This window comes from Lipotes vexillifer, unplaced genomic scaffold (assembly GCF_000442215.2).
Source record: "Lipotes vexillifer unplaced genomic scaffold, Lipotes_vexillifer_v1.1 scaffold680, whole genome shotgun sequence".
Taxonomy (NCBI): Eukaryota; Metazoa; Chordata; class Mammalia; order Artiodactyla; family Lipotidae; genus Lipotes; species Lipotes vexillifer.
The window spans coordinates 2,496,966-2,512,510 of record NW_006780838.1 but is presented as its reverse complement, the minus strand read 5'-3'; the positions used below and the strand labels follow the sequence as shown (position 1 = coordinate 2,512,510).

The following is a 15,545-nucleotide window of genomic DNA, read 5'->3' as shown; positions in this document are numbered from 1 at the left end:
GGGGGGGGGGGGGGGGATACTTGGGGACTATGTAAATATCCCATGTCTCATCATACTTTGCCCACTCATTTTTCACATCCCTTGACGATTCCTGCCTGAAACAATGATTACTGTAGCGTTTGCCAAACGTTGCTCGTCTGTTTCTGTCATTTCTTCTATATTTACTCGTTAGGGCTCTACTGCAAGGAAGAGCTTCCTCTTCTCCCCCACTTGTTGATGTGTTTGTTTTTTCCTGTTTGGGCTGATGTGTTATATTTTCTTTGATGAATTATCATCCATTTAACATATGTGCTTTTTACAGAGGGGCTCCAGAAAATATTTACAAAGCAGCCCACTGCAGCCAGGTTCCCTCACAGCCAGAAGAGTCTGGTCATGTTCCAGTATCCATTGTCCATATGCAGAGGACAGAGATCCCTCTTCATCCCTGAATCCCTGTCCACAGCCAGAGCAACTGTGGAAGGCCCTTCCGTGCCGGAAGGCACATTTTGGAAAGGCCCAGTTTCTGGAACTGGCCGAACTGACCAGAGCCAGGCTGGTCCAGGCTCTGAGGAAAGGCCCGTAGCCTAAAGAACACACGCTTGGGAGGACCAGACAGTGGGTCACACAGGGAGGACAGCAGCTGTGAGAAAGTTCTTGAGGGGAGTTCTCGGGGAAAGCGTTTAGGTGCTGAAGTCCAGTCCTTTTTTTTTTTTTTTCTAATGCTTCTTTCAGTTTAGCACATTCTTGCTTCCAAGTATGTTTCAAGGGTAAACCATAAGCTTAAGAGAACATTTCAAGTGGCTATTTGTGTCTTAAATGGAACATTATTGTTATTCAACTATTTGATTTTATATCAATAGATTGCTTCTATTCTTTTCTTCCCTGATGACAAAATGCTTCATATGAAAACCCCAGAAAATTACCTTTGTAAAAGAGCTTCTACGGTAACAAGAACAACCTCCTCACCGCCCCCCACCTCACACAGAAAAAGTTGCCTTGACGTTTTTTTGCCTTGTAAAGCCCCAGTTTTCCTCCTGCTCTCTATCTATTGGGCTTGTGTCTGCAGGCATGCAGAAGGGCAGTAGTTACTATTGCCATTTAGTCCTTTGAAAACACCCTCTCTTCTGCATTCACAAAATTTTCTGTCAGGATATTAATAAGACACCCTTATGGGGCCGGAAAAGGAGCTGCTCTTTGCCTGTTAGATGAACAGGTCTTGGAGCAGCCCACCCGTATGACTATTTTGGGACAAAGCCCTCTCTTCTCTTATCAATCCAAATTCTTATTTTGTAAAAGGCTTAAAAGCTATTGGGTCCAGGGTTTAAAGTGCACATCAGAGATAACCATGTACTTTCTCAAAACTTATCTGGTCTAAAGAGTCAGTTTTCTGAATTATCTGGTGTAATTCTGGGATCTACTCTTTTCGCATGGCCTTGATTCATATAAAGCACACTCATTGTTCGTGAGACTTTGGGCAAAGAGCCAGCCCTCCCTTCCTTAGGGACTCTCCATTTCTGTATGAAAAATGCAGTGCTGGCCCCTCATCCTGCCGTCTGGCCTCGCTGGGATGTTTCCACAGCACTAGTGCAGTAGCGGAAGCTTCTCGTAGGAGAACTGCGTAGGCTGTGCTGTGGTCGCTCCAGAATAAACAGCAAAAGCTTGAAGTAGAAAATAGAGTTCAAGAAATCCATTTCCTCATCTGTTAAAGGAGAGCATCAGACAAAATAATGCCTAAAGCAGCAGGTTATTGACCTTTTTTGAGTCATAGATCCCTCTGAGAACCCGATGAAAACCACAGGTCCTCTTGCCAAAAAACATCCACATAAACCTACACACTATTTTGAGTACAATTTCAAGGAGTTCTACAAAGCTCGTCCTCCCTTAAGTCAGAGAATCCTAAGACTGGGGAAGGAACTCAGGTGGGGACTGATTTGGGACAAATTACTACTCTTGTTGTAGTTCTGACTCAAAAATCTGCAAGGGAGGAAAATCTGAGACCATTCACAAGTTCCCCGATGACTGAGACCCAGCCCAGGGTGGTGGAAAGAGCATAGGCCTGGGTGCCAGACAGACCTGGACTTGAGTCCGCGCTCTGCACTCACCAGCCTGGGGCCTTGAGCATGGCCCTAACCTCTCCGAGTTTATTTTGTGCTCTCTACGGTCAAGTGAATAATGCCCCCCTCACAGGATTAGCGGTGAGGAATAAATGACATGACATGTTGTCACTCGGCACAAGTAAACAGCGCTCGGGAACTGTGCCTGCCCTGCCCTTCCCGGTGATCTTGTTCTGGACTGTCAGGTGGTTGGGTGGCCTGCTTGGTGCTGCCAGCTCTCTGTGGGCTTGGCATGGGGTCCACTCTTCCGTCTCCCCAGCCTCCCACCTGCCCGGGGAGAGTCCTGGCAGCACCTGCCCCAGCCCAAAGCCCAGCCTTGGTAGGAGGACTGCGGCGCCGGTGCCCAGGGAGGAGGAGTGGGGATGTCCCTCTGCCACCTCTTAGCTGGCTGGGCTGAGCTGTCCTCCTGTGCTTTGAGCAGCTTTCTCAGTTTTTGTCTATGTCCAAGGAGGAAGTTGGTAGTGTCTCTTCTACTCTTGGGGATGTAGGCGTTTTCTTTGGCTGACTTTCAGGAGAGATTTCTCTCCATAGGCACTTTCTTCACTTCATTCAGTGACATTCTCGGTCCAAGAAATTATTAGGGACTCCATTTCTGCCCATTCTCCTGAGTTCCCTGTCATAGCTTTCGTTGGAATAGAGCCCGCCACCTCTTCTAGCTGGGTGAAGCCTAGAGTCTCTCTATAAACTAATGTTCCTTGTTGTTTGTTTTGAATTAATTTCAAACTTTCAGAAGAGTCCCAAGAATCGTACATAGAGCTCCTGTGTACCCTTCACCCAGGTTCCTCAATTAACAGCTGTCTCTCCCGCCTCTGACACACACACTGACAGACACACACATACTCACGGATATATGCACATACATGTTGTTTTTCCTGAGAGATTCAAACTCTCAAATTGCAGGCAAGATGCCCCATTACTCCTTAATATTTCAGTGTGTGTTTCCTGTAAATAAGGACACAGTCTATGTAACCATAGTACAAACCATCAAAATCAGGAAGGTAACATTGATGCAGCACTCCCATTAAATCCATAGACCCCATTCCCTTTCCCCAATTGCCCCAATCCTGTTTTTTATAGATCTCAAATCCATTCCGGGATCGCAGGTTACATTTATTTGTCATGTCTCTTTGGTTCAGTCCAGAAGAATAATCTATTCTTTCTTTATCTTTCATGACTTGGAAATTTTTTTTAATTAATTAATTAATTAATTTATTTTATTTTTGGCTGCGTTGGGTCTTTGTTGCTGCGCGCAGGCTTTCTCTAGTTGCAGCGAGTGGGGGCTACTCTTCATTGCCGTGCGTGGGCTTCTCCTTGGTGGAGCACGGGCTCTAGGCACGCAGGCTCAGTAGTTGCGGCGCACGGGCTTAGTTGCTCCACGGCATGTGGGATCTTCCCGGACCAGGGCTCGAACCCGTGTGCCCTGCATTGGCAGGTGGACTCTTAACCACTGCGCCTCCAGAGAAGTCCCATGACTTGGAAATTTTTGACACGTGTAGGCCAGTTACTTTGTGGAATGTTCCTCAATCTGGTTCTGACTGATGCTGGCTCATGATTTATGATTCATACAGAAGTGGTGCCATGTTCTTCTCAGTAACTCTTGTCAGGAGACACACGGTATCAATGTGTCCCACAACTTGTGCTGGTCAGTTTTACTACTTGGTTTAGATGGTATTGGCCAGGTTTCTCTATTAATTAATAAGTAATTAATAAGTGTTGATTAACCTTGAAACCATATAAATAGCCTTTTTCTCATCTTTCACTTACTTATTTTACCATCTGTTAATGACACTTGCCTGAATCATTTATTACTAAGATAGTTGCCAAATAATTATTTTTCTAATTCCATCACTTCTTCTACATTTATTCTGTTTTAAGAAACAAGCCTTCTCTTTTCCCCATTTATTTGTATCAGCATGGACAAATTCCTATTTGTGGATATAGGAATTTGGATTCCTATTTTATTCAATGGGTTATAGTCATTACTATCTTTTTTTTTAACTTTATGCTCGAATAAATTTAGACCTACAGAAAAACTTCAAAAAATAGTGCAGATTTGCCATGTTCCCTCTCCCAAGCTCCCTTAGTGTTCACATCTTACATAACTGTAGTACAGTTGTTATCAAAATCAGCTAGTAAACATTGGTACAGTAGTATTCACTAAACTCCAGGTCTTGTTTGGATTTTACCAGTTTTTCCACTAATGTCCTTTTTCTCTTCCAGGATCCATCACTATTTGTTTTAATGCTCAAATTGTCCTGGTTTCGGCCCTTTCCAGCTAGTTTTCCATACTTTTGCATGCCCCTAGCGTTTTTTGAGTACTTTCTTTCTGGCCCAGCAAAATATACCAGGCTCATCTTGTACTTTCCTAACCCAGCCCTGGAGTCATCCATTTTTCCAGGATCCCTTGTTCCTTTGGTGGGAAATGATATTTAGAAACTAAGTCTGTGCATTATATGTGTTCATTGCTGCTGGGGTATCATGCTTCTGGGTCCTCTGAGCTGAGAGACCCAAGAAATATATGTGTGTGTATATCTACATATCTGTCTACTTTTATACCTATTTATATATTAAAACCTGTGAGTCTATGCCAGTAACTCCAATTCTAACCTAACCTCACGGTTTACTGGAGTGTCCCCTGTCCCATGTCTGTAACTACCTTCTACAGCAGTGAGAAGCTTGGTTCCCAGGATCCTCCATGTATTTACCTGCTCCATTTACCTGTGTGGAACCCATCTCCCAGGTGTGCTCAAGCCAGAGCTTGGCTCCCTGCTGGCCACACCAGAGCCAGTTCCTCTGCCCCAACCACAGGGAAGGGGTAGGGGTGCCTGTTAGTCGGCGCATCCTTGGATGAACAAGTCCTCTAACTTCCTGGGGGTCTTAAGCCGCTTTGCCCGTACTCACCTCCTTGCCCACTTTTTCTGACTACCATCTTCCTCCGCCAGAGCCATCACTCCTGTACTTTCCAGTTAGAATACTGTTTCTGTGAATGTCAGCTGCAGACCCACCAGAAGAAATGGCCTTGGTCATCCATAGCTAAGCTTGGTGTGCAGTGTGGTTTTCCTTCTCACCGTGTTTTAATCTCCCCCTCTGCTGCCACCGCTCTGCAGTAGTCTTTATTCCTAGGTCGTTTTATGTGTCAGTGGAACTCCCAGCAGTATTTCACATGGTGCCCCCAAAATGCTTACACAGTTCTTGGGTTAAAAGCTCAAGCTACAGGGAAGAGGATAAAAGACACCATCTGCATCCATGACACGTTTCCGTAAGCTGCAGAGAAAGTGAATCGCAGCAATAATCGTAATACCATGTATCTGTATAGCGCTTTAGAGTTTTGGAATCAAAGCATCGGATAGTGGATAGAGCTTGGCTTTGGAGTCAGACAGGCCCCAGTTCGAATTCCAGCTCTGATAAATTCTGTGGCCTAGGGCAGGTTATCTTATTTTTCTCAGCCTCAGTTTCTTCATTTATAAAACAGGGATACTAATGCCTTCTGCTCAGGGCTGTTGTGAGGATTAAGTGAGATTGTATTTATAATGTAGCCAGTGCAGTGCCTAGTTTATAGGCATGTAGCCTAGTGTGAGAGAGAGACCAAAAAAAGTTTTTGGAACACAGCATGGAGGGGTAAGAGTATGAACAGTTTGCTGTGGGAATTCAGAGGTGTGTACGAACCTAGCTGCAGGTCAGACTTTTCTCAGTCTGTGTCCTTCTGCGTCAGCCAGCTCCTCTCCTACCCGTGCTCTCCACCTCGCACCGTATCCTATACTTACTTCTGACTCCAGGCCTTTATTCTCTTGCCTGAATCTGCTGTGGAATTTTCTCTCCAGTTTCCTCTGTTATTTCCTTTGTCTAAAACAAATTGGTCATATTGTCTGTACTGCAAAACTAGCATTTTGTTGCCATCTTGAGATCTAAAGATCATAAACATGAAGGTCCTATCTCCCCCAATAGGTCACAGCCTCTAATGGACAGATGCTGTGTCTTTACCCCCCGCAGAACTGTAATCAGGACTTGACCCTTTCTACTTTTTTATTTTATTTTATTTTATTTTTTTGCGGTACGCAGGCCTCTCACCGTTGTGGTCTCTCCAGTTGCAGAGCACAGGCTCAGGACGCGCAGGCTCAGGGGCCATGGCTCACGGGTCCAGCCGCTCCGCGGCATGTGGGATCTTCCCGGACCGGGGCACGAACCCGTGTCCCCTGCATCGGCAGGCGGACTCTCAACCACTGCGCCACCAGGGAAGCCCTAGGACCTGACCCTTTTTAAACTCTTACTTGATTGTAATTGCTTTAGGGTATAAAAGGCGCATCCCTGTGATTCCATTCAACAGGTCAGCATGCCCCGTGTTCCTTTCTCCAGTAGTCCTTCCTATAAGATCCTGCCGAAACTCAGGGTAGTGTTTGGTGCCTGGAAGAAATGGTAACCTTTGCTTTCTTTGTTGTTGGACTCATTTATATCTTATACTTGCTGCCCGCAGCGCCTTGTGCATACGAAGTGCTCCATCCACATTTGATTGGATTGCCTCCCCTTTGCAAACTCATGAACTTTACCCGTTCCCATCCGGGTGACTTGTCCTCTTCTCTTCTGTGGAGCTATTTGATTACTCGTTGTCTAGTGTCTCGTGTGGCATAGAAGCAGGCTGATGAAGAGCGCAAGATGGAAGTGGGGAGGGGTGGGTCACTCTGGTCTATTTCTCGTTCACACCAGAGAACAGTGTCAACAGTAACCCAAGAGACATTCTGCAAAATATGGAAGATCTTTAGTGTTTTTTTTTTCCAAGGAGGAAATTTTGTCTCTGTTCTATGGTCACTGTTAGTTTACAGTCTTACTCATCAGCTTGGCGCCGAAATAGGAGGTAGGTGAGGAAGCATCCTGGCTTCAGCTTCCAGCCGCATTAGAGGAGTGGTTCAGGCAAAACTACCTCGGAGCGCTCGCCCCTGTTTTGGTTGGCACTGTGGATTTGGAGGTTAGAGTCTCTCATAGGAAGACTCGAGAGGAGCCCTCCCCTGCTGTTCCGTTCTCTCCTCCAGTGCACCAGCCCCGACCCTTCCACCCCCATCCCTTAGGAACAAAACGTGGAGGTTGATCCGCCGAGTACGTATGGGGCACCAACGTAACTGGGAGCTTAGCTGCACACAGAAGCTTGAGGGCCGGGCCTCGGGGGAGCAGAAGTAGCATAGACGTTATCCCTGCTCTCAAGAATCTCACGATAACATACGTGACACAGAGAAGAAGATTCTACCACTATCAAGCGAGCAGCTTTCACCTTCTCTGCCAACTTCAGCTCATAAGAAGTGACTGGCTACAGTGCTGTCGCAGGAAGCCTTCTGAAATTACCCTGGAGGTCAGTGAGAAAGACACAGCCGTTCCTGATGAGCATGGCCTACCACGGGCCCAGGATGGGAGAAGGTCAGCATGTTTCCTGAATAGCCGACACGCCCACACTGTGTAATGAAGTGTTAAAAAAAAAATAGTCGTCAGTGTGCTACAGATGACAGAGTTGCAATTGAGATAGAGGATGGGTGTGAGTAGGAGTTATCTAGGTGCCCCCTGAGCTGAGCTGGGAGGGTGAGTGGACAGGTGGTGACGGGAGAGTCACCAGGGGACACATCCAGGCAGATGCACAGAGTCGGGGATAGAGATGGAGCAGGGCGGCAGCTGAGGGGAGTCTGGCTGGAGCATGGGGCCGCTGTGGAGGAGACGTGGGAAATTAAATGGAAAGGTGAGACAAGAGGAGGGTGTGAGGAAGGAGGGTGGACACGCTGGAGCTTTCCGAGGTCAACTAACTCGCTCCTTCTCTGCTTGCTAACCGTCACCACCATCACAATGGACTGTCCTAGGCCTTAAGTTCTTTGAGGGCACAGTGGCTGTATCTGGATGTAATAAACTTTCAATAAGAAAAGCTCCTGAGTAAAAGGTCAATTTTCTCCTGTTCCTACTCACTAATACTGCATGTGGTTCTTGTCTTTTTCTTCTTGACTGTTACATAAATACAAAAAAAAAAACAAAAACAAAACCACACAGCTGGATTCCTGTAGCCTTAGACAGCAACTAAAAAGATGCAAAATGTTAAGAGGGGTGGGAACACCCTCCTCTCCCCCATTTTTCATAGAGCACAACTGTGCAGGGACCAATTAATATAGCCCTGCTGGATGTGAGCAGTGATGACTCAGTGTGACTGAGGCAAATTCAGTGATGTTTGAATGGGAAATGGGAGAAAGTTGCAACCATCATCACCACCGTGACCTGGGGCAAGCCTGGAGCAGCTCAGTATTTTCTCTCCTCCCAAGATTTCTTACACCTTTGATTTTGGAAGCTGTTCAGAAGACACTGCATTAAAGGAGAAAGAAAGCGTTAGACTGTTTCTTTACAGTTTCTCTTTGTTTAGTTGTCTGTCTGCTGGGTACCTTTAGGTTAATGATATCTAAATATTTGCTGACATCATAACCTTTTTGTGTTTGAGGAGGTACTAGGGTAGAGTGGGTAAAAGCATGAGGTTTAGAGCCAGGCTGCCTGGGTTTTAATCCTGGCTCCTCCACTCTCTGGCCGTATGACTTTGGACGAGGTCTTTTAATTTTCTGCACCTCGCTTTTTGAAAAGGAGGATAGTTTTAGTCCCTACGTCATAAGGTTATTGTGAAGATTAAGTGAAGTTCACTTATAAAGACTCTTACAAAGAGCTGACATGGTGCCTGGCACACCATAAGTGTTCAGAAAGTGAACACTGTCATTATTTAGGGTTTTCATTTGTGGAAAGGGGCGCTGGTACTAATATGGTAGTAGGACCAGTGCACACACTTAAGTGGTAGATTCTAGGCTCAGCTCTGCCACTAAATCGTGTGACAAACTTTCTGGGCCTTATTTTTTTCATCTCTTAGAGGGTCCAATAACACCTTATCTTTCTCCCAGGGGTTTGGGGTCAAATGCGATCATGAAGTGCCTTGAAAAGTATAAAACAGCACACAAATGCCAAATTTTATCACTGCTGTTATTGTAGGAGTGGTGGTGGTAGTTAATGATGATATTGATAAAAATGGATCCAGGTTCTAAAAATGTTTTAAGTTAATTACTTTTTATTGAGGTACAGTTGATTTACAGTATTGTGTTAGTTTCCGGTATATAGCAAAGCGATTCAGTTATTTTTTTCAGATTATTTTCCATTATAAGTTATTACAAGATATTGAACATTGTTCCCCATGTTACACAGTAAATCCTTGTTGCTTATCTGTTTCATATATGGTAGTGTGTATCTGTTAATCCCATACTCCTAATTTATCTCCCCCCTTTTACCCCTTTGGTAACCAAACGTTTGTTTTCTATTTTTGCGAGTCTTTCTGTTTTGTAAATAGATTCATTTGTATTGTTTTCTAGATTCCACATATAAGTGATATCATCTAATATTTGTCTTTCTCTGTCCGACTTACTGAAACGGGTCCAATTGTAAATGTAAAAACCATGAGGAGTGATCGCCTTGTGGCAGTTAAGCATGTTTGTTTTCTCTTTCTTGAAATAAAATAACGTTTCCTGTTTTCTTCCTCCCAGAAACCTTGGGGAGCTGATAGATCGGTTTGTGGCCGATTTCAAAGCCCAGGGGCCACCTAAACCCAACACGGACGAGGGGGGCGCCGTGCTCCCCAGCTGCGCCGACCTCTTTGTCTACTACAAGAAGTGCATGGTGCAGTGCTCGCAGCTCAGTACCGGGGAGCCGATGATCGCCCTGACCACTATTTTCCAGAAGTACCTCCGAGAGTACGCCTGGAAAATCCTCTCTGGCAACCTGCCCAAGTGAGTCCTGTTCTTCCTGGTCTGACCGGAGAAGTGAGATTCTGAATATACCTAAGTGTGGAAATCTTTAAGGAAATCCACCCTGAAGCTGTTCGCTAAACTGCCAAGAGTATCAGGGAGGAAAACACCCTTATGGAGTTTCCAAGGGTCTGAGACTGTTTCCTCTCAAATGGGATTCCACAGCTGGTCAGGACCGCCAGAGGAAATCAGTACTGCCACGCTGGCCACTAGCATAGGTCAGATCCTGCCACGGTGGACTCAGGGGAGTCAGTCCCATTATAGATGTGCTTAGTTTACATGGATTCAGTGATAGGTACTTGGCAAAAGAAGTGGGGTGGTGGTAGCAATGACTTTTGAACAGCAAGGGCAGTTTCATTCAGGCCAAAGTCTCTCTTATGGTGTGTGTATCTTACTCTCCTGGGTTGAGTCTCATGTTTAAAGATGTGGTAGGATTTGGGGAAAGGTGGTTGCATAGCATAGCTCCTAATTATAGCGACTTCACTCTGTTATTCTGGGGCATTAAAATATTGTTATATAGCTTATTACTTGAAATAAATGGATTGTTCGACTAGAGTTTTAGAGATATTTTGGTTATATAGCAATTTCTGTTGTAATAGAATATGATCTGAAGCAATGCTTCAGAGTCCAGTAATTATAAATCACTCCCATAGCTAAATTCAACAGTTTGGAATTTAGTTTCTGTCACTGTCACTAGAATGTGTCATATATAGGAGTTTTACATAATTGGGAGGAAAGAAAAATAAAATCCCTTCGCTCTACAAGAGATTTGAAGTAACAGACATGTTTTACACATGAGAATTTCTTTGAATATGATAAACATTATTTTTTAATTTTTGATAACTTTTATCCTGATTTTCAAAATACTGCAAGTTTGTTATAGTTTGTAAAACACAGAAAAGCACAAAGATGAAGATAAAAATCACCACCCAGTGAAAACAGGTTTAACTTTTCAGTATACATTTTTCTGTTCTTTCTTTATATGTGTAATGTGTGTGACTGAATGCTTCTGCTTATTTGTTTAACAGGACTGGACTGTAGTGCTTACAGTTTTATACCCTGCTTTGTCATGATGTGAGCATTTTGCCGTGTGTATTAGTCAGTGTCACAGCAGGAAACAAATGGTACTCAGCTGGGATATTATTACTAAAGCCACTGTTTACAGAAATGGGGGCAGGTGAAAGGAACCAAGGGAGGATTCTGAAGCATCCAAACTCTAGTGGGTAATTGTTACTACTTTAAAACTCACATGACAGCTAGGGCTGTGGACAAAGGGCTGCCTAACAGAAACTGTAGTCATAGGGGCCACGGTCACTGCCAGGACCACACTGAAGCAGAGGGAGCAGGAAGGCTAGTTGTTACTCCGACTTCTCTCTCCTCAACCTCCCTGACTCCCTACAGCCTCTGCTGATGGCTGAAACCAACAGGAGGCCAGGGGGCTGGGGAGCCTGGGTGATAAGTCTGCAGAGGTCAGTCTCCCAAGTGGTGAAAAGGGAAGAGAAGAGCAGAGAACAGTCAGCACAGTAAAAATATTCATCAAGACACTTTTTTTTTTTCCAGATTTATTCTTTGTATGTATGTATGTATATATGTATGTATGGCCACATTGGGTCTTTGTTGCTGTGCGCGGGCTTTTCTCTAGCTGCGGCAAGCGGGGGCTGCTCTTCATTGTGGTGCGCGGGCTTCTCATTGCGGTGGCTTCTCTTGTTGCGAAGCACGGGCTCTAGGCGCATGGGCTTCAGTAGTTGTGGCTTACCGGCTCTAGAGCACAGGCTCAGCAGTTGTGGCGCACGGGCTTAGTTGCTCCGCGGCATGTGGGGTCTTCCCGGATCAGGGCTCAAACCTGTGTCTCCTGCATTGGCAGGCGGGTTCTTAACCACTGCGCCACCAGGGAAGCCCCATCAAGGCACTTTTTATGATGTTCCCACATACAGAAGACCCTCAGCTAACTTCTGAGATTTCTTATTGATCATTCTCTTAATTGACCATTTATGTTGGGTTCAGTATTTTGGTATTTTAAATAACATTCAGAAGAGCATCCTTGAACAGAAGTAGAACTACTGGGTCAAAGAGTCTGAACGTTTTTTTAAGCTCCTGAAAAATACCTCCAAAAAAGTTGTACAACTTAAAGCTCCTAACCCGTAGTGGAAGAGACAGCCAGTGTCCTCACACCCTTATAAGTACTAGAAATTAAGATGTTTTCAAATCTTTGATTACCTAAGACTGGGAAGTTTAGGGATGTGTGTGTGTGTGTGTGTGTGTGTGTTTTAAAGGAAAAATTTCTCTTATTTTTAAGGTAAATATCATTGATTTCTGTCTTCTTAAAAAATAGACTCTCACAGTTGAAATTTTATTTATAACTGTAGGAAGTTATTTTAAAAACTGCTTTTTTATTTTTTGTGATCACATGATTAGATCAGTAGGAAGAGATGACATGCTTTTTTGTTTCTTGAGGCAGTCAGGCCTTTGGCCAGGAACCATGTCTTAACATTCACTTCTGAACGCCTCCACAAGCACAAAGACAAGCTCCCATGCAGAATTTTCTTAACTGAGAGAAACAGCTGGGGAACCAGCTTTTGCACTACACATGACTCTGAATGAGCTGTACAGATCAGGAAATTCCACGCTAAGCAGAGAGGCCGCTCAGCAGAGCAGAGTCATTGTAGTGAATATGACTGATGCCTGGCTCACTGTTGGGATCATCTCTTCCTATTTCTGATGGTCAGAGAACTTAAACAAATGACAGTCAAGGTCAGGTCACTCGGAAAGGGCCTCATTGTGTGTGGATTTGTTTGGGCCACGTCCAGCCTCTCCTTCCCCTGTTTCTTTGTCTTACAACTTGCAGTTTCCGGGTCAGGAAGCAAATGAGGAGTCCTGGCCTGACTGGTCCCTATGCCTTTTTCTCAGAACCACAAGCAGCGGCGGTGGGTTGACCATCAGCAGCCTCCTCAAGGAAAAGGAGGGCTCAGAAGTGGCCAAGTTCACCCTGGAGGAGCTCTGCCTCATCTGCAGCATCCTGAGCACTGCAGAGTACTGCTTGGCCACCACCCAGCAGGTGAGCCGCCCGGGCTGCCCTTGCGCCACCTCCTCCTTTTCCTGAGCCGCCTGGGCCACTTAGCTCAGTGGGTAAGAATATGGGCCCCAACGAGGCCGCACACAACCTTGGGCAGAACAGCTGGTCTCCCACAGGGGAAAACTCGAGGTCCAGCCAGGGGACGGCCCAGGCAGCCCCCTTGCACAAGGACCTTGTGAAAAGGAGACCAGGCAGGAAAGTATGACTGGTCTCCTCCCCAGAGCTGTGTAAGCTACTCGAAGAGCATGACGTGCCCTCTTAAAAATAGGTCAGTAGCCCTGTCTCCCACATGCTAAAAGCAGTTACAGTCATAGCGGTGGTAGGCCCCAGCCTTAGTGGTGATGAGTCACAACCAGTGATTCCACTCTCAGGAGTGTTACCAGGCTCATTGAAAATCCTTTGGGCTTTTATGTGTCTCCTGAAATGTATGGAGCGTTCTCAGTCTGCAGAAACAAATAACCATTGTCTGGATGCTGACGTTCAGGAACTGGGAAGCAGGAAAGGGTAATGTCTATGCTGGAGCTCCCATTAGCAGAAGGAAGACCAGAAGAATTTTCCATTCAGCCTTAGATGTGGGACTAGAAGTTCCTTTCCACATTTCCAACCCTGCCAACCCTTCCCTTTGGACTTCTGTGAGAGAATACATTTCCATTTTAAGCCACCAAGTTTGTAGTAATTTGCTACGGCAGCGTTAGGAAACTAATTATAGGAGTCAGCCTGAATGAACTCTACTGGTCAAAGATGAGACATACAAGTATCAGTGAGAATATTAGCTACAGTCGATTGTAAACATCAAATATGTTTAAATCCATTTGGTTATAATGATTTTTAAAATTCATTTATCACCTTGGAAGATACTAAGAAACCACTGGTATGAATTGAATACTGGTAAGTAAAGGAAAAGTTCTTATCCTGCCTTTCCTATCTGACTTGTACCTCAGGATAACCAAGTCACAGACAATGGGAAGTATATTTTTATAGCAGATTTTCAGTTCATAAATGAAGAAAAGATACTGAATTCAAGTATCATTCTTTTATACCTCTTAATGGAATAATGGATCTGGGCATTGACCATCAGTGGTTGCTGACATTACAAAAAGAGAGACAACCAAACATCATGTTATCTCCTGATGGAAGTACACAGCACTATCATGAAGGAGTTTTCTTTTTTTTTTTTACTCTCTTTCTTTCTTTTTCTTTCTTTCTTTTTTCTTTTTCTGTTTTTTGTTGGTGCTGTGTGACTTGTGGGATCTTCATTCCCCGACCATGGATTGAACCCCGGCCATGGCAGTGAAAGCGCCAAGTCCTAACCACTGGACCGCCAGGGAATTCCCATGAAGGAGTTTTCTTTAAAAAAAGAAAAATCTGAATCTGATCAAGCTTTTACATCAAGCTACAATTTACAGGCAATACAAGGGATAGAGGAGCATGCTAATTAGTACCTTGTGGATACAATCAATGAGATCAAACTGTGAGAAAATCTACAGGGCAAACAACCCAGTTTCCTTAAGAAAAAATCACAGGGGGTTGGGGGGGGGGGTTGCAAAATGAAATGGAGGGAGAAACCAAAGAGACTTGAGAATCCAAGCAATGAAGAATTGAAAAATAATACTTAGAAAACAATGCCAATAATGTGTCAATATCGGTTCATTAATTGTAACACTTTTATGCTTAACACCTGCATGGGGTGTGCCATTCCCTCCTTCAAGAGATCTTTATGAAGCACTGATTATGTACCAGGCATTGTATTTGGTATTAATTCACAGAGGTGAACAGAGTAGACAAATTTCTTACTGTCATGGAACTTGGAACTAATAAAGGAGCCAGATAATAAATAAGTAAGGCAAGATGTAACCTCAGTTTTGTTCTAAGTGCTAGGAAGGAAACAGATGTTGCAGTGCTAGTTAGGGAGTTGCCTACTGAGGTAGAGTAGTCAAGGAGGGCCTCCTGGAGGAGGTGATATTGAAGCAGAGACCTGAGGGGTGGGAAGGAGACTGCCAAGTGAGGAGCTTGGAAGGGATGGGCAGTGGGAGGGTGGCAAAGCAAAGGAGCTGGCTAGGACGGGGGAGCAGAGAGTGCTTCGGAGAGAGGAAGTAGGACGTCTGAAGACCCTGAGGGGGAAGAGACCCAGTGTCTTCCAGAACCTTAAGAGGTCGGTATAACTGAAGCCAGGCAGACAAGGGGGAAGGCAAGATGCAGGCCCTGAAGCTAGACAGGACCCAAATCATAGTTAGAAGTTTGGATTTTATTTTCAGTGTTAACAGGGAAAGGCCGCTAGAGACTTGAAGCCTTGAGAGCCTGCGCCGTAATTTTTTCTCCTCAATCCCTTATAAACGTGTAGATTGTTTCCAGTTTTTCACTAATATAAATGACACCAGAATGTGAGCTTTATGAGAAGAGGATCTTATCTGTTTTTTTCACCAGCTAACTCCCTTATGCTATGACAGAGCCTGGCACAGAATAGACTTTCAGTAAATATTGGTTGAATTCATGAATGCCGCAAAGAACATGTGCACATCTCCATACCTTGTTCTCATAACTCATTGAAATATCTTTCTAGATGCGAAATCGCCGGCCGAAAGA

At 44.7% G+C, this 15,545-nt stretch overlaps 1 protein-coding gene across 2 annotated transcripts in view; it reads left to right on the top strand.

The window, feature by feature from the left end:
* The window catches only part of VPS53 (VPS53 subunit of GARP complex), a 125,738-nt gene that overhangs the window by 73,578 nt on the left and 36,615 nt on the right, over positions 1–15,545 (top strand). For both annotated transcript variants that reach the window (XM_007454234.1, XM_007454235.1), the window contains 2 exons: positions 9,629–9,871; positions 12,797–12,944. In XM_007454234.1, coding sequence (XP_007454296.1) covers positions 9,629–9,871; positions 12,797–12,944 — 391 coding nt within the window. The remainder of the gene's footprint in view (positions 1–9,628; positions 9,872–12,796; positions 12,945–15,545) is intronic.